Genomic DNA, 25,299 nt, shown 5'->3' with positions numbered 1-25,299 from the left:
ATGTCTGAAGTTGTGTTTTTTTATAGCTTGGACATCTGTTAACAATAACCAGTCGTAATACCAACACATATCGCAACGCAAAAATATTTTTTCTAATAACGAAGATGTCGAGTTTTGTGACAAATAAACAGGATTTCCGGGAAACTTTGCTTTTCTGCTTTAACTTGAAAAAAAGTGCAGCTGAAGCACGTCGTTTTGAGGAAGCTTACGGCGAACATGCACCATCGAAAACTACCTGTGAAGATTGGTTTAAACGCTTCAGAAGTGGCGATTTCGATACTGAGGACAAGGAGCGCTCCGGAAGACCAAAAACAATTGAGAACGCTGATCTGCAAGCGTTATTGGATGAAGATGATACGCAAACATAAGATCAACTTGCGGAGGCATTAAACATGACTCGTCAAAGTATTTCCAAACGTTTACATGCCATGGGAAAAATTCGAAAGGAAGGAAAATGGGTGCCACATGAGTTGACTGACAAGGGGAGGACGCATGGACCGGGAAACGGTTTGGAACGAAACTTACGGAGTTAATAGCACTTGACTATTAATAACTCATGGTAATATCATACGACGCAATATCTCTTCGTTTTCAAGAAAAAACGATCTAAAGAAAAGAGCCAACAAAGTGTACGAGTTAGTAAGAGGGTTATTCAATAAAGCGGCGTAGCGCAGCAGCGAAAGTAACGGACTACCGAGCTGATGGCTGAGGTTCGATCCCTGCTGTATGGTTTTTTATTCTGTAAGCATAAAAATGAAACAGAAAACATTAATAAGTAATAAAACTGCGTTTCTTAAATGTATTAGTGTTTGTTAAATATATTATTAATGATTTAAATTGCAAAAAACCGTAAATCTTATCTATAAAGTATATAGTGTATGAGAAAATTTTTATATAATAATTGCAATGGAAATAGGAGTAAAAATATTATATATTATATTTTCGCTGGAGGATTTTTCGATAATAATTCATTATTCTCGTAAATAGAATTCGCATATACGAGAGCATTAGTGAATTCACCTTTAAAATCTTCATTTTCAAAAGATCTTTCTTCTAGTGATTCTACATCAACTATTTTGCTTGTTGAAGGATTCTCTGACATTGTTATGATATATGTAATTTAAATATGATCACCGAACTGCTCTGTATCACTAGTAAACGCACACTGCTGCTTGTTCTACTGACGACTGTTCCGATGCTTGAATCATTTCGTCATTCTTAACGATCGTTTAGAATGACACAAAGGAAGTTCTTGGAGGGGGATTACCAGAAGAGATAAAGACACAACACAACTTCAACACAACACGACTTCAACACAACATAGAGAGTTGTAACAGAAATAAATATTTTATATATACGATACCATATAAGATTACGAAAAATTATCTCATATTAGTTTTACTCTTTGCGATCGGCTGATTTCGAAGAGATCGATAAACATGGATATCTTAAGTTGATCTAAATATTTGAATCTAGCATCGGGAGGATAGTTTTCTTTCATTATCGCTAGCCTCGTTTGCCGTGCCGCACGCCAGGTGATCATGAATGTCAGCCTGACGGCACCGACTTCTACGACGACTTGCGAATGCCGCCACAGTGGCGGCATCCACCGCAAAGGGTTAATAGCACTCCTATATATTTCATAACAATATTTTTATTCCTATTTCCATTGCAATTATTATATAAAAATTTTCTCATACACTATATATTTTATAGATAAGCTTTACGGTTTTTTTGCAATTTAAATCATTAATAATATATTTAACAAACACTAATATATTTAAGAAAGTTTTATTATTTACTAATTTATATTTTATAATTAATTTATAATTAATAATTATTTACTAAACGCAGTTTTATTATTTACTAATGTTTTCTGTTTCATTTTTATGCTTACAAAATAAAAAAACCATACAGCAGAGATCGAACCTCAGCCGTCACTCTCGGTAGTCCGTTACCTTCGCTGCTGCGCTACGCCGCTCCGTTGAATACCTTTCTTACTAACTCTTATACTTTGTTGGCTCTTTTCTTATGACCGTTTTTTCTCGAAAACAAAGAGGTATTGCGTCATATGCTATTACCATGAGTTATTAGTAGTCAAGTACTATTAACTCCGTAAGTTTCGTTCCAAACCGTTTCTCGGTCGATGCGTCCTCCCCTTGTGAGAGATAGTTGGAAAATCGAAGAACCACTTCCGAAATTTTGCTTTTGCGGCATGAAAGAAAGATTTTCCTGCATCGAATTGTTACTGGCGATGAGAAGTGGACATATTTCGAGAATCCCAAACGCAAAAATTCGTGGCTTTCGTGGCGAAGCATCAACATCGACGGCACGGCTAAATCGTTTCGAAAAAAAGTCAATGCTCTGCGTTTGGTGGGACCAGAAAGGAATTGTGTACTATGAGCTGCTTAAACCGGGCGAAACTGTCAATGCATCGCTACCGACAACAACTGATCAATTTGAACCATGCATTGCTCGAAAAACGGCCAGAATGGGACACGGGACACGAACGAGTGATATTGCAGCACAACGCTCCGTGTCATCGCACTTCCATCGCCCAGGACACCATCAATACGCTGAAATGGGATTTGCTGCCGCATCCGCCGTATTCGTCAGATCTGGCCTCTTCCGATTATCACTTGTTCCGGTCGATGACGCATGGCTTGGCTGGGCAACACTTGGCCAATTTCGAAGAAGTACAAAATTGGTTGGATGAATGGTTTCGGTCCAAAGACGTGTAGTTTTATCGTCGCGGGATTCATGTATTGCCAGAGAGATGGCAAAAATGTGTAGCTAGCGAGGGACGATACTTTGAATAAACCATTTTTTGTATTTCTCTTGAAATTTTCCATTTTTCATTGATCAAAATCCCGGAAACTTAGTTGCGCACCTAGTATTTATATTTGCATGCATATTTGTTGCAATAAAATATAACGTCAATATGGTTCCAACGTTTAGATGCTATATAACAATAGTAATATCATGTAAATAATTAATGATATTGATTTTATATAGCTACAGTGTTATATTGCAATATCGCCCATATATTGAAGTAATACATTCATGTTATGTAAATAATATGTAACATTTGCACATTTATATTGTATAATAGGAAACAATAGATATATGTAACTGGGATATAAATATCACGAAATATTTGTTTGTTATATAAAATGTTAGTCTCAAATTATATAGCAGTAACAAATTGTATCGACTGGGGAGTGTCGACGTCGCAGACTCCCATCGCGGCACTCAATACAATCATTAATCATTTTCTATGTATGTAGGCTGATATAATCTAACAAAAATGCGTCGCAACTTTCATATAAATAATTCACAATACCATCTATACTTGAACAATGGAAACTTTTGTATATCCCTAATAAATATTTGTAAACTTCTAAATGCCCTTCTTCCTCCTATTAATTATTAAATTATGAAAGTTATAATGTTAGATAAATTATATTTTTAAATATATTATTTAATTAATATCTAAAAATATTTTCGAAATGCTTTTTTAGTATGAAGCACGATACGGAACGAATGCAGATTGTGCTAATTTATCTGAAACATTTCAAGCTTTTGGGTTCAAAGTTTATCTATTTGAAAATTTGAAAAAAAAGGACATGCTTGAAAAAATAAAAAATATTCCGAATGAATATGGCATCAACTATGATTGTCTGTTTTTCTGCATTTTAAGTCATGGATATAAAGGTAAGGACAATGTTTACTTCTCAATTAATTAATGTTTGATATTACATCTTAATATACAGGGTGGACCATTTTAACCTTTAATGGAGAATAACTCGACCGGTGAGCGAAATAATGAAAAAAGTTTCATACAAAAGTTGTTGGACAAGGAGGGGGACGTATGACCATATCCTTGAATTTGACCTTGACTTTGACCTTAGGGGTTATTTGAAGGTCAAATAACATTTTTTAAATAGAATTGCCTATTTTCGACCCCGGATTTGGAAAGAGCGGGAAATTTTAGAATAGGATATGGTATGATCGATAAGATCAAATGTCATGTTTTGAGGTCATTTCAAAGTCAAAAGGAACTTGTACGTGTATTCATGCGAAAATCGTATCTGTATACGGGGATTTCTAAATTATCTTCTACACTTAGCATTACCCAGAGACAACGACGTGGACGTGGTAGAATTCTGCCTTTTTCGGGGTGCTTGTTTAGAGTGAGTCCCCTTGCCTCTCACTATGCATACTTTGCTATTGTTAATCTAGCTATTCAAAAGGTTTTCGAAAGTTGCACCGTTAGCATTTATGCAATAATTGAGCCTTCTTTGGAAATAGGCCACTGTGCTGAGCAAGACATTTCGTGGAATCGCTTCGTCTTATGCGATTTTCCATATCTTCTCTTGTTGGTTCTTCTTTGAAAACAACTTCTTTCAAATAGCCCCAGAGATAAAAATCGAGTGACGTCAAATCAGGAGAACGAGGAGGCCATGCAATCGGACCCTCTCGATCAATCCATCGGTTCGGGTACCTTTCATCTAAAAACCTCCTGACTATACGTGCAAAGTGCGGTGGTGCACCATCCTGTTGGAAGAACATCCTTCGCCTGGTTTCCAAGTCTACGTTCTCCAACAAATGAGGCAATTGGTCTGTGAGCAAATCGAGGTACGTATTTGCATTCACAGTACGTTCGAAAAAGAATGGACTGACCAAGTATCCATTAACAATCAACACCGCTGGAGCCTCATTGTCTGGTGCGGGATTGTTAATGGATACTTGGTCAGTCCATTCTTTTTCGAACGTACTGTGAATGCAAATACGTACCTCGATTTGCTCACAGACCAATTGCCTCATTTGTTGGAGAACGTAGACTTGGAAACCAGGCGAAGGATGTTCTTCCAACAGGATGGTGCACCACCGCACTTTGCACGTATAGTCAGGAGGTTTTTAGATGAAAGGTACCCGAACCGATGGATTGGTCGAGAGGGTCCGATTGCATGGCCTCCTCGTTCTCCTGATTTGACGTCACTCGATTTTTATCTCTGGGGCTATTTGAAAGAAGTTGTTTTCAAAGAAGAACCAACAAGAGAAGATATGGAAAATCGCATAAGACGAAGCGATTCCACGAAATGTCTTGCTCAGCACAGTGGCTTATTTCCAAAGAAGGCTCAATTATTGCATAAATGCTAACGGTGCAACTTTCGAAAACCTTTTGAATAGCTAGATTAATAATAGCAAAGTATGCATAGTGAGAGGCAAGGGGACTCACTCTAAACAAGCACCCCGAAAAAGGCAGAATTCTACCACGTCCACGTCGTTGTCTCTGGGTAATGCTAAGTATAGAAGATAATTTAGAAATCCCCGTATACAGATACGATTTTCGCATGAATACACGTACAAGTTCCTTTTGACTTTGAAATGACCTCAAAACATGACATTTGATCTTATCGATCATACCATGTCCTATTCTAAAATTTCCCGCTCTTTCCAAATCCGGGGTCGAAAATAGGCAATTCCATTTAAAAAATGTTATTTGACCTTCAAATAACCCCTAAGGTCAAAGTCAAGATCAAATTCGAGGATATGGTCATACGTTCCCCTCCTTGTCCAACAACTTTTGTATGAAACTTTTTTCATTATTTCGCTCACCGGTCGAGTTATTCTCCATTAAAGGTTAAAATGGTCCACCCTGTATTATCTTTATCAATGTATGTTTCAGTGATTTCAAAACTAATTGGATAAAAATATTAGAAAGAAGATGTGCAAATTCATATTAGATAAGATTTTTTTTAATGTTTGGTTATTACAATTTCAATCTCAATTTAAATAAGCAATACTGGTTACAAAAAATATATGGATATGTTTCGAGGCTTAAACCATTATCCAAATTCTGCAGTTTTATAATTGCATGCAATGAAAATTTGTACTGTTTACAAGTGTTACGTCCTGCAGATTTAACTAACAAAATTGTCTTTTCCTCTCGCGGATTTATATTCTCCTAATATAACTATAATAGGAATATACAGGGTGCACGATTTATCTGAAGACATTGAAATATCTCGAGAACTATGCATTGGATAAAAAAAAGTGGTTAATGAAAGTTGTTAGTCTCGAAGGGGGACATCCAATGATATCAAACTCGACCTCCCAACCCACCCCCTGGGGGTGGGGATTGGGGCAACTTTGAAATCTTAAATAGAAACCCCCATTTTTTATTGCAGATACGGATTCTACGCCACAAAATACGTAAATTTTGTCCGAAACTTTTCTTTTGATTCGTGATAGATGACGCTGTAATCGCAAAAAATTATATTTTCCGCAATTCTCCAGAAATAATCATTGAATTGAGAAATAAAAAATACCTGTTCAATATTTTTAAAGAACATAATAAAAGTTATTCCCCCCCATCTTCTCGGGGTAGGGTGGGTGATAACGTTCAAATCTCAAATGGGGACACACATTTTTCATTGCAGAACTAGATTGTACGTGAAATTTTTATTGAAACAATTTTTTTCATTGAAACAATTTTTTATAATAAGCCGTAGTTCGCCATACACCCACAGTGGCGCGTCGAGCAGTTCTCTCTTCGATTCGGGTTCCCATTTGAGATTTGAACGTTACCACCCACCTTACCCCGAGAGGATGGGGGGGGGGGAATAACTTTTGTTATGTTCTTTAAAAATATTGAACAGGTATTTTTTATTTCTCAATCCAATGATCATTTCTGGAGAATTGCGGAAAATATAATTTTTTGCGATTACAGCGCCATCTATCACGAATAAAAAAAAAAGTTTCGGACAAAATTTACGTATTTTGTGGCGTAGAATCCGCATCTGCAATAAAAAATGGTGGTTTCTATTTAAGATTTCAAAGTTGCCCCCAACCCCCACCCCCAGAGGGTGGGGTGGGAGGTCGAGTTTGGTATCATTGGATGTCCCCCTTCGAGACTAACAACTTTCATTGACCACTTTTTTTTATCCAATGCATAGTTCTCGAGATATTTCAATGTCTTCAGATAAATCGTGCACCCTGTATACATATATAAATATAAATTAGGAAACAGACCCATCTGGCGAACAGCCGTCGCGCCAAATGAAAGGCGATTCGGGAAAATTCCATAACAGGAAACAGTGCCCTGTTGTAAAAATCTACGTCTTCGTTTAAAGTTTATATCTGGGTAGTGTTCGCCAAGTGTGTCCGTCGTCCTAGCTATAAAAATTTGAAACTCCGCGCTAACAAACCTTCAGTAAAACAAAGCAACACAGAGCATTCCTGCTCTAAAACTTGAAACTTACATCTTCCCAATCCAAAACCATAGGTGCCCTATCAGTCAACCAACAAAGCTTACTTCACTGATAGTCGTAAAATCTGATCTCAGCCTTTGATTTACGGCATTTTGATTTTTCCAGCCGGCCACTTGTATACATTTCTCTATCTCAAGAATCCACCACCTCCATGTTTGTCGCGCCTAATTCATTCAGCTAATCATATCATATCCACCTAAAACTATGAGACACCCACGCTCCACCCTTTAGCCCTTCCATATTCATATCTCCAAAAACTAACTGTCTCCTCCCACGATATCTTTTAACTTTGCTAATGGCTGAGACTTTTTCCCACTAAGACCAATCCACCCCTTCCTCAAAGGCCATCTCTCTACCCACCCTGATAGCTTCTGCCTCCGATTATCATTATAAAAACCGCGGTAATCCGCCTCTGACACACTACTTCTACTTCTACTTCTAATTCTACTCTGAAAAAGGCAGTCACACTCTCACTCGGATATTCTGTTTTGAGCATTCAGAATTTAGATTTCAAGTCAGACATTCAGATAATATATCTACGATTCATATATCCGAGTTTGTGCAAACATTCAAAGAAATCAGCAAAAGGCATTAGTGTTTGTGTTATAATTGAACAATCGGAAGGGAGTGGACGAGCACAACTTAACCTACCGAGCAGGAGCTACCAAACGACAATTTTATTTTTTGCTCACCTTCGGGATAACAGGAGTCAGCAGTAAGTTCTGGTTTTTATTGCTTCTACCTTTTCTACTACCATCTTATTAATTCCCCATATTATTGAAATCCGTTTTTAGTGGGTCATTATTACAACATAGGAATAACCCTCCACCACGTTTTCCGAACGTTCGAGGCAGTTTTTGATATTAGCGATCCAGACCAACTTACGTCTCAGATCCACTACCTTTGAGCCATAGTTAATATAGCGTTAGGAACTGATTATCACCCGGATCCTACACTCTTATCCCCTTACCTTCTTCCTCGTTTTTCCCCTGGTACTCCGCCTTCTTCTCCTACACACGCGTCCCCGCCTTCAACCCCTTCGATATCTTATTCACCAGTTTCCTTCTCCGAACTATCCACTCCCTTAAATTCACCCGACCACTCACGCTCCCTCTCACCCGACTAACTCTTTACTCATATTCCTTCCTTTTTTTTTTTATTTTTTTTTCTTCTTCTTTCACTTCTCATACACACACACATACACACAACATCATTTAAGTAAATTGTAATAAACCGCGCCGCATAACTTTCTGTTGTCACTCTTATTTTAATAAATTTGGTATTAATTTATTTCCATCAGTTAATTTCAAAATCACCCCACCCTTCCAACAGTCAACTCATGGTCCTATCCCCGGTAAAGGGATTCGCGTCCCTGACCGAAAAACGGACCGCTCGTCGTACGTCGGTGCCCGAGTAAAGGGACCCGTCGGGTCCCTGACCCGTCCACTGACACGCGTGTACGAACGAGGTTCGCCTTACTCGCGAACGAAAAGGTTGCGTTCCTCCTCTACTGTCTTTTATAATAAGCCGTAGTTCGCCACACACCCACAGTGGCGCGTCGAGCAGTTCCCTCTTCGATTCGGGTTTCCATCTGAGATTTGAACGTTACCACCCACTCTACCCCGAGAGGATGGAGGAGGGATAACTTTTATTATGTTTTTTAAAAATATTGAACAGGTATTTTTTATTTCTCAATCCAATGATCATTTCTGGAGAATTGCGCAAAATATAATTTTTTTGCGATTACAGTGCCATCTATCACGAATCAAAAAAAAAGTTTCGGGCAAAATTTACGTATTTTGTGGCGTAGAATCCGTATCTGCAATAAAAAATGGGGGTTTCCATTTAAGATTTTAAAGTTGCCCCAACCCCCACCCCCAGGGCGTGGGATGGGAGGTCGAGTTTGGTATCATTGGATGTCCCCCTTCGAGACTAACAACTTTCATTCATCACTTTTTTTCATCCAATGCATAGTTCTCGAGATATTTCAATGTCTTTAGATAAATCGTGCACCCTGTATATACAGGGTGAAGAAAAAACTCAGGGACCTTGAAAATTTCGAAAAATATACACTTTATAAAAAAATGTTTCAGACAAAAGTTGTAGCGTTGAAAAATATCTATTTACCGATCTTAACAATTTGACCTTGGGTGGCGTCATCAAGGTCAGGATAAGATCACCTCGGATTTTTTAAATGGAACCCTCAATCTTTTATTACATATTCTTATAGTCCTCCTTCAGACCTTTTCAAAGCACTATGGTTTTATCCAATTTGAATAAGCTGTTCCGAAGTTATCGAGTTTTTTAAAGTAAGATATCTAGCCAACTAAGGCAAGATCAGAGGATGATCCAGCCAATTAAGGCAAGATCGGAGGATGATCCGGCCAACTAAGGCAAGATCGGAGGATGATCCAGCCAACTAAGGCAAGGTCGGGAGTTGTCCGGCCAACTAAGGCAAAAGGCAAATTACTAAATAAATGGAAGAAATAAACATTGAACAGCAGAATAGTTCAAATAAATAAATAACAAATAAATCAATCAACGAAATTAAGACAAGCCAATAGGAGCCAACGCCTGGAAGTTAGTCGCGCAATTAATTTTACGAGTTGGCTGGATCACCCTCCGATCTTGTCTTAGTTGGTTCGATCACTCCGACCTTGCCTTAGTTGGCCGGATCATCCTCCGATCTTGCCTTAGTTGGCTAGATATCTTACTTTAAAAAACTCGATAACTTCGGAACAGCTTATTCAAATTGGATAAAACCATAGTGCTTTGAAAAGGTCTGAAGAAGGGCTATAAGAATATGCAATAAAAAATTGGGGTGTCTATTTAAAAAATCCGAGGTAACTTTGTCCTGACTTTGATGACGCCACCCAAGGTCAAATTGTTGAGATCGATAAATAGATATTTTCAACGCTACAACTTTTGTCTGAACATTTTTTTATGAAGTGTATATTTTTCGAAATTTTCAGGGGTCCCGGAGTTTTTTTCACCCTGTATATTCCTATTATACAGGGTGTTATAAAAATCCCGGAAGAGCAGATAACTCGAAAAATATGAGTCCTAGAAAAAATATGAAGTACTGGGTTATTATAAGTTTTTCCTGGCTATCTGACGGTGACCTTGGATTTGAACTTGACAATGACCTTGAAGGTCATTTCAAGGTCAAGTCAATTTTTTTAACGGGATCTTATACCTTTGACCCCAGAAATGAAAAGAGCGGAAAATTTTACGTTCGGATATGACCTTGAACACTGCCAAATTTTACCTCTGAAGGTCACATAAACGTCTAAGCTTGTTTTAGCCTGAAAACACGAAAATGAACCTGCTAGGGAGCAATGTTACGCATAAGAATAAGAATGTAGAGGTCAACGAGGGACATTCAGCCGTGACCTTGTCCTTATTCTCAAGGTCGTGAGTTAAGATTATTATTAAGGTCAAACCGGACTTTTTTAGGACTGAAAATCCATACTTTTGACCTAAAAGTGTTAAGATTGAAAAATTTTACGTTCGATATGACGTTTTCAACCTTAACCTTGTTCTTAAGGTTATGTGTCAGTCATATCAAGGTCAATTAATTTTTTTAGGCAGGAAACACATATTTTTACTTCCCCATAATGTGAAGAGTGAGATTTTACGTTACGTACGAGGTCACACTCCGATTGTTGGTAATTCCTCAATATCGGGCGCCATTCTGGATCGGTCATCTTGAATTTGTAAAATCCAACGTCGGATTCGATTTCAGAAACGACTTCAAAAACTCCTTAAACGAGATCCAATTTTTGTTATTCTTAAATATCGGCCGCTATTTTGAATCGGCCATTTTGAATTTGCAAAATCCGACGTCGGATTCGGTTCCCTCGTTGATCTCTACATTCTTATTCTTATGCCGTAACATTGCTCCCTAGCAGGTGCATTTTCGAAGATATTCGCGTTTTCAGTCTAAAACAAGCTTAGACCTTTATGTGACCTTCAGAGGTCAAATTTGGCAGTGTTCAAGGTCATATCCGAACGTAAAAATTTCCGCTCTTTTCATTTCTGGGGTCAAAAGTATGGGGTCCCATTTAAAAAAATTGATCTGACCTTCAAATGACCTTCAAAGTCATTGTCAAGGTCAAATCCAAGGTCACTGCCAGGTAGCCATGAACAAACCATAAAAACCCAGTACTTCGTATTTCTCTAGGACTCATATTTTTCGAGTTATTCTGCTCTTCCGGGACTTTTATAACACCCTGTATAGTTATATTAGGCGAATTGAAGTTCGAAAGGAGAGAGAAAAAGAAAAAAAAGATTTTTTAATAAATAATTGTCCGGGATTCGCAGGACGTAACAGTTGCTATACAGGGTGTCCCATTTTAAGTGTCCACCCCAAATATCTCTCTTATTTTTTATTTTAGAGAAAAATGGTTCAGACATGTGTTGTATAGTTTCGAGAGGGCCATAAGATGGTAACATTGATTTGACCTTGAAGAGTCATTTGAAGATCACGTGAAGGTTACATCAATTTTTTTAGATGGCACCCCCAATTTTTTATTACATATTCTTATAGCTGACCTCGAGAGCTTCCCAAAACACTATAACCAAATTTTTTTGGTGAAGTACTTTTCGAGTTATAAAGCTCCAAATTTACAAAATTTTGATAAAAATACAAACTATTTCGTAAAACATTCACTTTCCGATAGTCTTATCTTACATGATCCAACCAGTCAAGCCAAGATCCTAGCATGATCCAACTAGTCAAGGCAAGATCCGAGCATGATCCAGCCAGTCAAGGCAAGATCCGAGCATGATCCAGCCAGTCAAGACGAGATCCTGTATTGCCTGATAATCAATGAACTGTAACATTTGTGAAAGTGCAATTGTCAATTCTTTTAATGAAACAAATATCAAAAGGCTTGTTTCAAATTTCTTACTTGGGCAACTGTCGGTATTTTGGCGAAGTCTCAGACAGACGCATATTATTATCCATTGACTTTTTTTTGATAAGACAGGAATTTTTGGCTATTGGCGCTTTTTTTCTTTAGAATTATGACTGCTTATCCACCAACTGAAATTGTGGACATGATTCGCATTTTGGGTGAGTCTAGGAATAATTACTCGGCAGCAGAAAGGCTTTATGCTGAAAGATTTCTAGACAGACGCCATCCTGATAGGAAAGTAATAAAAAGACTCTGCGACAGAGCTGAACAGGGTTTTCTTAGAAGAAACCGGCGAAAATCGGGCCCTGATGAAGTCACATCATTGACTGTTATAGGTGCCGTTGCTTTGAATCCTCAAATCTCTACGAGACAAATTGAGAGGCAATATGGTGTATCTAAATCAACAGCCAATCGTGTGCTCAAGCTCAACAAGTTTCACCCATATCACATTCATCTAACTCAGCAATTGGAAGAGAGGGACTATCAACGCCGTGTACGTTTTTGTAACTGGGCTCGAGATCAAATCCAACAAAATCCCCGGTTCATTGCTGATACGCTTTTTTCTGATGAAGCCACGTTTTGTAATAGAGGAGGCGTTAATAGACATAACTGCCATTATTATTCAGATGCTAATCCACATTGGCAGAGAAGCCAAGAGTTCCAACGGCAGTGGTCCATTAACGTTTGGGCTGGTATTCTAGGAGATGTTATTGTTGGTCCATATTTCTTTGAAGAAAATCTCAATGCGGCAATGTATCTAAGATTTCTTCAAGATGACCTGCCCAACCTCTTGAGACATGTCGACAATGATTTACTCAGACGAATGTGGTTCCAACAAGATGGAGTACCGGCTCATAGATCTCGAGCTATTACACAATATTTAAACAATAGATTCCTGAATAGGTGGATTGTTATGGGCAGCCGAGTTCAAGAATGGCCCCCAAGATCACCCGACTTGACACCCCTAGATTTTTATTTCTGGGGCTACATTAGAGATATATTTTATTCGAAAAAGCCTACAACCGTTGAAAATATGAAAACCCGGATCAGACAGGCTTGCAGAAATATTAATGTAGGTGTTCTTGAAAAAGTTAGGGACGACTTTCACCATAGACTAGAGCTATGCATACAAGTAAATGACCAAGTTTTTGAACACTTTAAGTAATTGTACACAAAAGAAGATCTTGCCTTGACTGGTTGGATCATGCTCGGATCTTGCCTTGACTGGCTGGATCATGCTCGGATCTTGCTTTGACTGGCTGGATCATGCTCGGATTTTGCCTTGACTGGCTGGATCATGCTCGGATCTTGCCTTGACTGGTTGGATCATGTAAGATAAGACTATCGGAAAGTGAATGTTTTACGAAATATTTTGTATTTTTATCAAAATTTTGTAAATTTGTAACTTTATAACTCGAGAAGTACTTCACCAAAAAACATTTGATTATAGTGTTTTGGGAAGCTCTCGAGGTCAGCTACAAAAATATATAGTAAAAAATAGGGGGTGCCATCTAAAAAAATTGAAGTAACCTTCACGTGACCTTCAAATGACTCTTCAATGTCGAACCAATGGTACCGTCTTATAGCCCCCTCGAAACCATACAAAACGTATCTGAACCATTTTTCTCTAAAATAAAAAATAAGAGAGATATTTGAGGTGGACGCTTAAAATGGGACATCCTGTATAACTAGTTTCAGGGTACATCAGGGTATAGTAGTAGCGCAGTGGTAAGACAGTTTGACTCAAGGTCTAAAAGTTCCCAGGTTCGAATCCAGCAGGGCCTTTTACAGGGTTTTACCAAAACTTTATGACGTCGATACTTTTCGTATGTAGGCAATATAACTAGTTTCCATCAGGGTATAGCAGTAGCGTAGTGGAAAGACGCGTGACTCAAGAGCCAGAGGTCCCAGGTTCGAATCCAGCAGAGTTTACAGAGTTTTTCTGCAAATGCAATATGCAAATTAAGTAGCTGATCAAGAGCCAACCCCTAATAATATCAGCCATAATTTGCTTATTTCAAAAGTTGATTAGTTTTTGCCTGTGGGGAGGTATGGCCCGTCAAAACATTCCCCCTCCACTCGACCCGCCGGCGCCGGTGGGCGTGGTTTAGTAGCATCACGAGAGCGGCTCTTTGGATTTCCGCTTCGTACAGTATTGGTGAGAACTGACAAAATGAAGAACACAAGAACGTATTCGTGAACACCAGCATTTATTAGACTTATTCTTTTATGTCACATTACAGCGAAAGGAAATTACTTACAATGCGGAAAGGAGCATGTCCTGAACACAGTCACCGATATTTTCTTCATTCTTTCCGAGTAATCTTCTCGCTTCCACAATCTCGGCTGCGATCTCATGCCAGCGAGGATTATTTTTAAATTGCCCGCAAGCGAATAACATCGCCAGTAGACCACTACTGCACATGGCCGCGAATTTATAAAACACTTCATATGTCTTCTCATTATTATTACTCGCGCGTTCGCACAAATATTTCTCACGTTTGATTATTGGATTTGCTACTGACGCTACGATTATACAGTCACGTACAATTTTGAAAAGCTGCGACATCTTATACATTCACGAATATCACGGAATAGGAATGTTGCTCGAAGCGATGGAAACAGTAAAATACGTCGCAGCAGTTTTGAACACTCTTATATAACATGGATCTTCCAAAATTTTGAGAAACCTCCACGAATGCTTGTGTAAATAAGGCGGGACTAACTATACCAACGCTTTTCGGCAATATACTCGTCTAGTTTTATCGCAGAATTTGGTATCTGTTAAAGGATCACATTATTCCTGCTATAAAGGAATAAACCTTTTTCTTCTCATATCTATATCTCGCATTCTCAGACGTGAAAAATGCGAGTTCCGTGCGGTTCCCTTAAGGCCTATACGAAAAACGTTTTGTAGAATTGTCTGTTTATCTAAATTTAGATGCGTGGAAGGAAATATAATCAGTTTTGACTAGGATAGGACTCCGGTTCACAAAAGAGATGTAAAGGGCATTTTCGCATCCGCTGATTCGGCAAATATAATGCTTATTCCTGCGATAACACCCGTCGGAATCTGCAGGGTTCGCGCATTCCGTTCAGTCACAAAAGAATAAATCTTCTTTCTTCTCGTTTTTATAAATTCTCAGATGTGAAAAAATGTGCGCCATTCCTCTGCGGCCTACACAAACGATTTGTAGAAATGTGTTTATCTAAACATAAATTTAGATGTAAGGATGGACAATATAATCGGTTTTGACTACAATAGAGTCCGATTGGAAATTTTCGCAAAAAACCATAAAATGTATTTTCCCATCCACTGCTTCGACAAATATAACGCCTGCTCCCACGACATCATAAAACCTGTAGGAACACATATGCTCCGTTCTGAGAAATTCTAGAACATTCTAGGCTGAATCATTTAACAAATATTAAGAAATAAATTTATTTGTTGTATGCACACAGAACTACCCCTCCACTTTTCTTTTTCCTATAAGAAGCCCATTGGGCTGGGCCCAAACCATTTGAGCTTCTTCAGTCTTAGTACTCGTTTCGTGCGACGAAGTATATTAGTTCTCGTGTTTTCACTTGTGGGTTAATAAGTTCTTGTAAGAAACATAATGGCGAATACTAACGCAAACGCAGAATTTAAGAAGATCGTATGGTGACTCTGGGAAGGCTCGCTATGAGAGCTATATGCTTCCTTGCATTACTTATCCCCTCAACACTTCGGATACCAAGAGGATGCAAATCGGATTGCGGGCATCAAACGACGGGACAACGTTCGAGCCTACAATAAAACTATCTGGCAATACCTCTACAGAGATCCAGTTCGACTTCGCCACATGGGAAAAGTTTAAGGAGTACATGAAACACATAGGTGATTACTTGCACTCGGTAACCAGGGCCGTGCCGGAGCCCGTCCATATTAACGATGTGACTATTACCTTTTCCACGGCGTATGGGGCAAGGGCGATCATAGTGACTGAAAATACGAAAACGATCGAGGTGAACACCGCATCGAAGAGGATGCCTACCGATTCATCTCAGGGACAGCAGCCGCCAACGAAGAAACGAAATGTCTACACGGTAAACATTGTGATGCAGGCAACATCTTTTGACGGGCTAGAACTTATAACAAAATGTATTGACGCTCGATGTGAACAACTGCAAACGTTTGCAAAACTTGTAAACGATTGCGCTCGGTTTCTCGTAACGGAGATAGAACTCAGGCTTCTCAAAAAAAACTTAGATGAGGACATCGTGAAATAGACGCTCTTCGCAAACTATCAGGAAATCGAGCAAAATGAACATCGGCAATTAAAAGATTTAATGTTTCTAGATATTTATTTCCACATTATATTTCAAGAAATTACTTCGATTTATTTAAATAAAATTGTACGAGCAATTTTAATAAATGTCTCATCTTAATCATGAAAAATAAAATGTGAATTAATTCTATGAAAAATATTGTGCATTCCTTTCTCTTCACCTCTTCTCTCTTCCCTGTAATTTCCAGTTCGAAGTAACAAATCCCGTTGTAAACTTTTCGAGTTCGAAAGCGAGGAGACCCGCACATATAAAAACATTCGGGTAGACATAGACCAGAGGTATCATCTTCCAACAATCGCTGGGTAGTTTTTGTCTTCGAAATGATCCCTACCTGCTCGAACATGCTCGCACACGCTCACGAGAGTCGAGAGCCGGGGTCTCATGGTGGGGGCTCGAGTCCCGTAGGTTTTAGAATTTGCCAAATTTTTCATGCGTGACGTCAATACTCTTCGTGTGTATACAAATATAGCTAGTTTCCATCAAGGTATAGCAGTAGCGTAGTGCATAAGACGTTTGACTCTCGAAAGCCAGCGGGACCCAGGTTCGAATCCGGCCAAGGGTCTACAGGATTTTTCCAGAGACTACATATACTAACCACATACACACACACACACACACACACCTCTCCGTTCTACGTGTACGCCGTGAAACCAGTTTCTACCAAAGAGTAGCAGTAGAGCAGTAAGACGTTTGACTGAAGAGCCTGAGGCCCCGGGTTCGAGCCTCGCAGAGGGTACCTAAAGAGATTTTTCCAAAAGTAATATATAAATTAACCAGCTGACCAAGAGCTAGAATCACTAACAACGCCTAATATGAATATTAAAAATTTAATATTTAGATTACGCTAATTTTTATTCCGGTGATTCAAATTTCCGCAAAATTTCAACCTTAGGGGTAGGTATGGCCACTCAAAACATTCCTCCTCCACTCGACCCTCCGGCGCTGGTGGGCGTGATCTAGTGGCGCCGGAGGGTCGAGTAGAGGGGGAATGTTTTGACTGGCCATACCTACCCTTATACTACTATCAAGTATGTACTCTAAGGTCTTTTTTGTTATTGTTGTATCGCGAACGCAACTTTGTGTTAATGGAGTTCAATCATGAATGAAATCGCTAAAGGTTTAAATGCTTATATATATATATATATATATATCTTTATTATAACTTTTGATAGAAGCATTTTTCAAATAAATGTTTAAAAAGAAGTTTACTTGCTTTTTCCCGTAGAATCCAAATATTTAACATTTTATAGGAGGTTCCATTTAAAATTATGAAGTTACTCCCTCCCCCTTAAAGGGGAAGTTAAAGCGATTTTACGTTTGTTTAGTTAGAGAGGCTTCTCGAATACATGAAACTTTCGTATGAACAATTTTTTGATTTGATAAATATTTTTAAAGTTATGGACTTGTAACGTTTTACATGGGCCACCCTGTATACAGGGTGTCCTATTTTAACTTTCGCATTAAAAAATCTCGATAACTATGAAAAATATTGAAAAAGCAAAAACACATTTTCCATGATTTCCAAGGGGAAAGAGAATGGTCCCGTTCAACAGAGGAAGCTGCTTACTAAACGCTTAGTGATTATCTATGAGGATGATGGAGTATTCTTTTAGATCTTTAACAAATCCAGGGGAATGAACCAATCAGAAACGGTAATCACTAAGTGCTTAGTAAGCAGCTTTTTCTGCTGAACGCGACTATTGGCATTATCAGTTTTTTATTTGGAGGGTATTTTCAAGGTCAGTTGAAGGTCAACTTCATTTTTTAAAATAGAAAGCTCAATTTTTTATTATATCTTCTTTTTCTACCAATTAATTTTAATAACTTTTATCTGAAATATTTTTTCATTTGCCTATTATTTTTTGCAATATTTAGGGAAAACTTAGTAACTTTTTTAATATTTAACTCATGATATCTCGCTAACTATTTGTCACAAGAAAAAGTAGTACTAGACTTTTTTGCTCTATTTAGTCTCAAGAATATGTTCCCATAGCGCCCTGAATTTGATTAATTTGATGATTTTGAAATTTCCAGAAATCAGCAAATTAACAAAAGTCAGGGCGCTATTGTAAAAGTATATTCTTAAGACTAAATAGAACAAAAAAGTCTAGTACCACTTTTTCTTCGGACAACTAGTTAGCGAGATATCATAAATTAAATATTGCAAAAGTAATCAAGTTTTCCTTCAATATCTAGAAAAATACTAGGCAAATGAAAAAATATTTTAGACAAAAACTGTTCAAATTAATCGCTGGAAAACGTCGGTGTAATAAAAAATCGCGGTTCCCATTTCAGATTTTTATGTTGATCTTGTCTGGACTTTTCAAGGTTATTCCAAGGTCAAATTCATAGCGTTGGTAAATAGATCCTTTGAAGCCCTACCACTTTTGTCTGAAATATTTTTCTCTAAAATGTCGCGTTAACGAAAAAATCGGGTGACTCGGGTGGTTTGAAACACCCGGTATATGTATTAGCAAGATTAGTCTGATTTGTTCAGTATTCGCTGGTGATTGGTTCAGCTTAGCCCAGTTCGATTAGTTCTGTTCTTAAGGAGCTGTAGCTCAGTCGATTAGGTCGAGACATCTACATTTCGACTTTCACGGATCGTGTGGATGCAGTCTTTTGGATCTTCATCCATCCCTCCTCGCCTTCCGCCAAAAGTTTAGTTAACTGCTTAGCCTTTGTTGACCATGCTAGGGATGGATCTACAAGTTTTATATTACATAATCTGCAGGGAATAGCTTGCTACGGCATCTGATGGAATTGATCTGGCAGCTGATAAATGTCCGTGAATGTTCTTGTAACATATTCTCCCCAGTCGCCCAGTTATATGAAGGCGACTCCCCTTCTTGTTTCTGTTACTGTGCCTCGACACTATTAGTCGAGGTTGCGTACTGCTACTGTCCTGCCTGGAGTAATCGCATGAGGTAGCAGGATGCAGGGTTGGGAAAGTTACTTTTTAAAAGTAACTCGTTACCGTTACCATTACTTTCGGTAAAAAGTAATTCGTTATCGTTACTCGTTATTGATCTTAAAAAATAACGCGTTACCGTTACTTGAAAGTAACAATATTTTATTTCGTTACTTTCCGTTAATTTTATTTGTTGTAAATCCAGGATTATAAGAAAGGTGCTAAGACAAGATATAAGACATAAGACGATTAGAAATATATATATAATATATATATATATATTTAAATATTTTTATTATTTTATGTTATTAATTGTTGTACTTAATGAAAAGTTTCTTAATTAGTAGATATGAATTTAATATTTGGATATTAGTGCCTGTTAACTTAAAAAATCTTTGCCATTCACCATAGGCAAATTTCTCATTTGATGTTTGCTATTTAAAATTTAAAAAATCATCGTTATTATTGTGCTTATCAGACATCAAAAAATTTTTAATTAAAGGAATTCCTTATAAATCTTCTAAATACGTTTGTGCAAGTTTTCACTTATCTCCAGCTAACCAATTCAATTTGGGATGCAAACAGCTGGCAATTATCAATTCTTCTTTTTCAAATGTAGTACAAAACCTAAAGTTAAATCAATAAAATTAAATATGAACATATTGATTTTTCTTTTTGATCAGATGAATGTTATTTGATGAACATATGTATTAACCAAATTACACCAACTCACCTTTTTTTTAAACTTTTCTGTATAGCCAATGGATGACAATATGTGAGTCCATCTTTATTGGTTCTCATTAAATTCAGCATAAAACAAAAAATGCATAGAAATTAAATACAATTAAGTTTAATTTTATAAAAATTAAAAAGTAACGATTAAAGTAACGGACGTTTTGTTACTCGTTACAAAAAAAATGTATCGCCGTTACTTTTTCGTTACTGACACCAAAAAATAATGGCGTTACCTAATCGTTACTCAAAAAAGTAACGATATCAGTACAAATAACGCGTTACTTCCCAACCCTGGCAGGATGTACCTATTTGGTCTTCTTTTTAATACCCACTCCAGGTCTTCTTGCAGCTCCAGGAGCGTTGCTCTGTTATACTTTAATTGTACCCAAAACAATGTGGGAGATTCCACTCGGATGATGTGCACGGGTAGAGAGTTTCGAGTCAGTAAAGTAGTGTTGATATGTGTGATATTCATTCCTAAAATAAATGAAAATATATACAGAGTGGGCCACCGAAAACGAAACAAATGTGTTTTTTGGTATTGAATTAATTAATTAATTCGAAAAACGCTCAGATATGTCAACTTTAGTTTCAAGGGGGACATGTTAATTAGCTATTTTCGTTCACCAAATTTCAACCCCATAAGATAAATTAATTTCACCATAAAAATTTTGAATGGCAAGTGGTATCTAGCAACATATCAACGCATTAAATTCCCTTTACAATAATGTTTTATTTTTGAATTTCGATCATTTTTTCCCGAGAAAATATGCTTCAAAGAAATAAGAAATTTACTAAACTAGCAACTTACGTGTCAACTAGCTGCTAGAACTACAAATGCCGTACGTAAAGAAATGTACGCATGATACAAATGAAATGACATTTATGTTTCTCTTGTTTGCAAACAAAGCATTTGTGCCTTTTAAATGTGAATGGATAACGACAGTCCGTGCCTGTAGCGACAAGCAATACATCATTCGTAGTTTTCGTTACTTCTACAATTCAAATAATGGTTTACTCGATTACAAAGAGGATTGAACTAATTGAAGTTTTCTTTCGTAACAAAGAATGTGCTAATAGAACAGTCGAATTATTCAACTAACATCATGCAGAGTTAGTGAGGAAATTTCGGGCGACCGGTTCTGTATACAATAAAAAGCGAAACGCTCAAAACCCGGTAAGAAATGAAGTGGTGGAAGAGGCGATACCACTTTACTATCAATCCTACGTTGAGTACAAGACAATTGACTGCTGCATCAGGATCTGCATTAGTCGGACCAGTATTCGACGGATTTTAAAACATCACAAGTTCCATCCATACAAAATTCAATTGTCACAGCAAATCAATGAAGATGACTTTGATCGTCGTTTAGAATTTTGTGAGATTATAAGTACACGAGCGGTTTATAATCCAAATTTCCTTTTCAACGTCTGTTTCTCCGATGAATGCACTTTTTATCTAAATGGCATAGTCAATCGCCATAATTGTCGCTATTGGGCAGATTCTAATCTGAGGATACTTCACGAAGTACATACCCAACACCTAAAAAAATTAAATGTTTGGGCTGGTATTTTTGGTAATCGAATCGTTGGTCTTTTATTTTTACTTGATAATTTGACCGCAGAGATGTATTTGGAATTACTGGAAGACATCATTGACCCAATGTTAACTGATGTTATCGAGAATGATGAGCATTACCTTGAAGATCAGTTGGTATTCCAACAAGACGGAGCTTCTCCGCATTATGCAATATCTGTTCGACGGTATTTGGATCAAAGATTTCCAGATAAATGGATTGGAAGGAGAGGCCCTATTGAATGGCCCTCATGATCTCCAGATTTATCTCCGCTAGATTTCTTTTTGTGGGGTCACTTAAAGAGTAAAATTTACGCATCTTAGCCAGGTTCGTTAACAGATTTACAACAACGTACGTCGTCAACGAATGCCGTCAAATCACTCCACAAATGTTCCAGAATATGCGACGTTTTGACAAAAATCTTTATTATTGTATGGAAGCTGGTGGTGGTCATTTCTAACATTTACTACATTGACACGTAAGTTACTAGTTTAGTAAATTTCTTATTTCGTTGGAGCATATTTTCTCGGGAAAAGATGATCGGAATTCAAATAATAAAACATTATATAAAGGGAATTTAACGCGCTTTCAAATTATATGTTGCTACGAGATACCACTTGCCATTCAAAATTTTTATGGTGAAATTAATTTATCTTATGGGGTTGAAGTTTGGTGAACGAAAATAGCCAATTATCAAGTCCCCTTTGAAACTAAAGTTGACGTGTCTGAGCGTTTTTCGAATTAATTAAGTTAAATACCAAAAAACACGCTTGTTTCGTTTTCGGTGGCCCATCCTGTATATGATGATATGAAAAAATATATATGGGGCATTCTCTGTTAAATCTGACACTCCCTTTGTCCAAAAATTGAAACAACAAGAAAACTGTACCCGGGCTCACTTTAAAGCTATGGATGTGTACTTTCATTTAAACCGTAGCCTTTTCAGAAAACCAATGTGACGGTTCCAATATGGCGACTTGAAGTCAGAAAAGTTAATAGGAAATTAATTATTACCGGACTATATCTTTCATATCGGGTAAAATTCATGGAGTAAAATGGTTTCTAAGAGTTTTCGAGGGTGTTCTTTCCAAATCAATGATTGGATTTTTCATTAAACTCTTTTAAGGGTTAAAAATAAGGATTGGGTGTTAATTTTCCAAGTTTTCGTGCACACAATGCCTTCGTTGGTGAGAAAAAAATATCTCAGATCTCTATCTGAGTATATTCTTCCACAAACCGATCATGTATCAGCACCTCCTAGAAGGGTTATAAAAAGGATTGAATTTTCAAGGATTTCGTACACGTAATGCCATTCGTTGGTAGGGAGAAAATATTTCAAAGCTAAAATGTATTCTTCGAGAAACCGATGTTCCTTCAGCAAGTTGCTTTCTAAGAGGGTTGAAAATAAGGATTGGCGAGGATTTGTACAGATTTTTGTGCTCTTAATGCGATTCGTTGGAATGAACAGAATATTTCTGGGCTTTATGAAAAGATTTCGAAAGGAGTCGATGTTTCTCCAGCATTTTATCCTCTGAGAAGAAGGAAATTAGGAGTTGGGGTGACTACTAGTTGGTTTTGTGCACTCGATGTCAATCGTTGGAGAGGACAAAATATTACCGGAGTTTAATCGGGGTATTTCCCTTGAAACTGATGTTCCTTCAGATTATACCCCTCTAAAAAATGTGAAATCAGAGATTAGGACAGTTTGTTTTTGTTTTCGTAAATCGTAGACCTTACCTGAAAAGACATTATGCTTGAAATAATAAAATTTGAGATTTGGAGCGTAAGAGTAGAGAATAGACCTATTGAAAATCCATTTTCAATATAAAAAGTAGGATTTTCGCTTTCTTTCTCTTCAAGAATTATTTTAGTTGAGAGAGATTATAGAAAATCTTTCGTTCATTTCGAATTTTCCAAAGAAAATTGTGTACCGTGAGTAGCATTAGAAAATCGTTTGATTAATAATAATATTTTGTTCTCTCCAACGATTGGCATCGAGTGCATAAAACCAACCAGTAGTCACCCCCAACCCCTAATTTCCTTCTTCTCAGAGGATAAAATGTTGGAGGAACATCGGCTCCTTTCGAAATCTTTTCATAAAGCCCAGAAATATTCTGTTCATTCCAACGAATCGCATTAAGAGCACAAAAATCTGTACAAATCCTCGCCAACCCTTATTTTCAACCCTCTTAGAAAGCAACTTGCTGAAGGAACATCGATTTCTCGAAGAATACATTTTCATAGGTTTGAAATATTTTCTCCCATTCCAACGAATGGCATTACGTGTACAAAATCCTTGAAAATTCACCTCAATCCTTATTTCTAACCCTTTTAGGGGACGAATTTTAGGGGATGAAATGCTGATGCATGATCGGTTTGTGGAAGAATATACTCAGATAGCTCTGAGATATTTTTTTCTCACCAACGAATAGCATTGAGCGCACTGAAAACTTGGAAAATTAACACCCAACCCTTATTTTTAATCCTTATACGAGGTTAAATGAAAAATTCAATCATTGATTTGGAAAGAACATCTTCGAAAACTCTCAGAAACTATTTTATTTCATGAATTTACCTGATAATGAAAGATATAATCAGATAATAATAAATTTATCTTGTTAACTTTTCCGACTTCAAGCCGCCATATTGGAACCGTCATATTGGTTTTCTGAAAAGGTCACGGTTTAAATAAAAGTACATATCCATAGCTTCAAAATGAGCCCGGATACAGTTTTCTTGTTGCTTCAATTTTTGGATAAAGGGAGTGTCAGATTTGACAGAGAATGCTCCATATATATTTTTTTTGTATGAAAACAGGAGTTTATGATTTGAGTCCAAGGGTATATATTGTATTGTCCTTTTGTGGGCAGAATAGATAAAGTCGTTGGTATTCTGTTTGATTGGTAGAACTAGAAAGTTCGGTAGTTATGGGAGGATGGGTTGGTTCCACGCTGACAGTTTGTAATTCAATAGCTGCTTTAGTTTTGGTGGTTTTCTTTCCATCGATTAAAATTTATAATTGTGTAAGAAAGTCCCATATAACTCCTATTAAATAACAGGAACAGCCATATATTGAGTATAGTGCGTAACCATATAAAATGGTATCTAATAATAGTTTAATGAACCGGGAAATAAGAAAGATACCTATTATTCCAGCGCTAATATTGCCGAAAATAAAAAATCGTCCCTAGATTTTTTTCCAGGTTGATATAGCTAGTTTTTCTAATGAAGCTTCGTCTAAAAGATTCGTAAATGATCCTCCGTGGATTGTGGCACTTTGGCCCATCATTGCTCGTGCCACTGTGTTGAGAACCAAAAGGCGTGCTGCTGGAAACAAAATGTGATCTTTAAAATCGTCAAAATCTGATTGACTGTAAATACCGCTGGTGGCTAGTGATCCAGGATTGGTGTATTTCTGGCTTAGTCATGGGTTTCAAGATTGTTGGCGATATAAATTCTATCGAGTTTGGTATCATTTTGTACCAAGAATCTCCTAGTTGGTCACAGGTGCTAATAAATTACAATTAACTTGTGTGCCTTGCCTGAGTAGC

General features: G+C 37.3%; 2 protein-coding genes across 4 annotated transcripts in view; both read left to right on the top strand.

Moving 5' to 3' along the window:
* Positions 1 to 25,299, top strand: part of Dredd (Caspase-8 Dredd) — a 213,166-nt gene that overhangs the window by 69,310 nt on the left and 118,557 nt on the right. For all 3 annotated transcript variants that reach the window (XM_025307383.1, XM_025307385.1, XM_025307384.1), the window contains one exon: positions 3,522 to 3,714. In XM_025307383.1, coding sequence (XP_025163168.1) covers positions 3,522 to 3,714 — 193 coding nt within the window. The remainder of the gene's footprint in view (positions 1 to 3,521; positions 3,715 to 25,299) is intronic.
* Positions 14,115 to 16,552, top strand: LOC112590535 (uncharacterized). Its single transcript, XM_025307386.1, has 2 exons — positions 14,115 to 14,354; positions 14,440 to 16,552. Exon 2 carries the CDS (start codon positions 15,890 to 15,892, stop codon positions 16,463 to 16,465), a length of 576 nt encoding a protein of 191 aa, XP_025163171.1. The 5' UTR covers positions 14,115 to 14,354; positions 14,440 to 15,889; the 3' UTR covers positions 16,466 to 16,552.

Source organism: Harpegnathos saltator, unplaced genomic scaffold (genome assembly GCF_003227715.2).
Source record: "Harpegnathos saltator strain DR-91 unplaced genomic scaffold, Hsal_v8.6 scaffold851, whole genome shotgun sequence".
Classification (NCBI taxonomy): Eukaryota; Metazoa; Arthropoda; class Insecta; order Hymenoptera; family Formicidae; genus Harpegnathos; species Harpegnathos saltator.
This window is presented reverse-complemented; position numbering and strand designations above follow the sequence as displayed.

Bases quoted from the DNA above. Each gene is read 5' to 3' on its own strand.
- LOC112590535 (XM_025307386.1), top strand. From the start codon at position 15,890: ATGCTTCCTTGCATTACTTATCCCCTCAACACTTCGGATACCAAGAGG.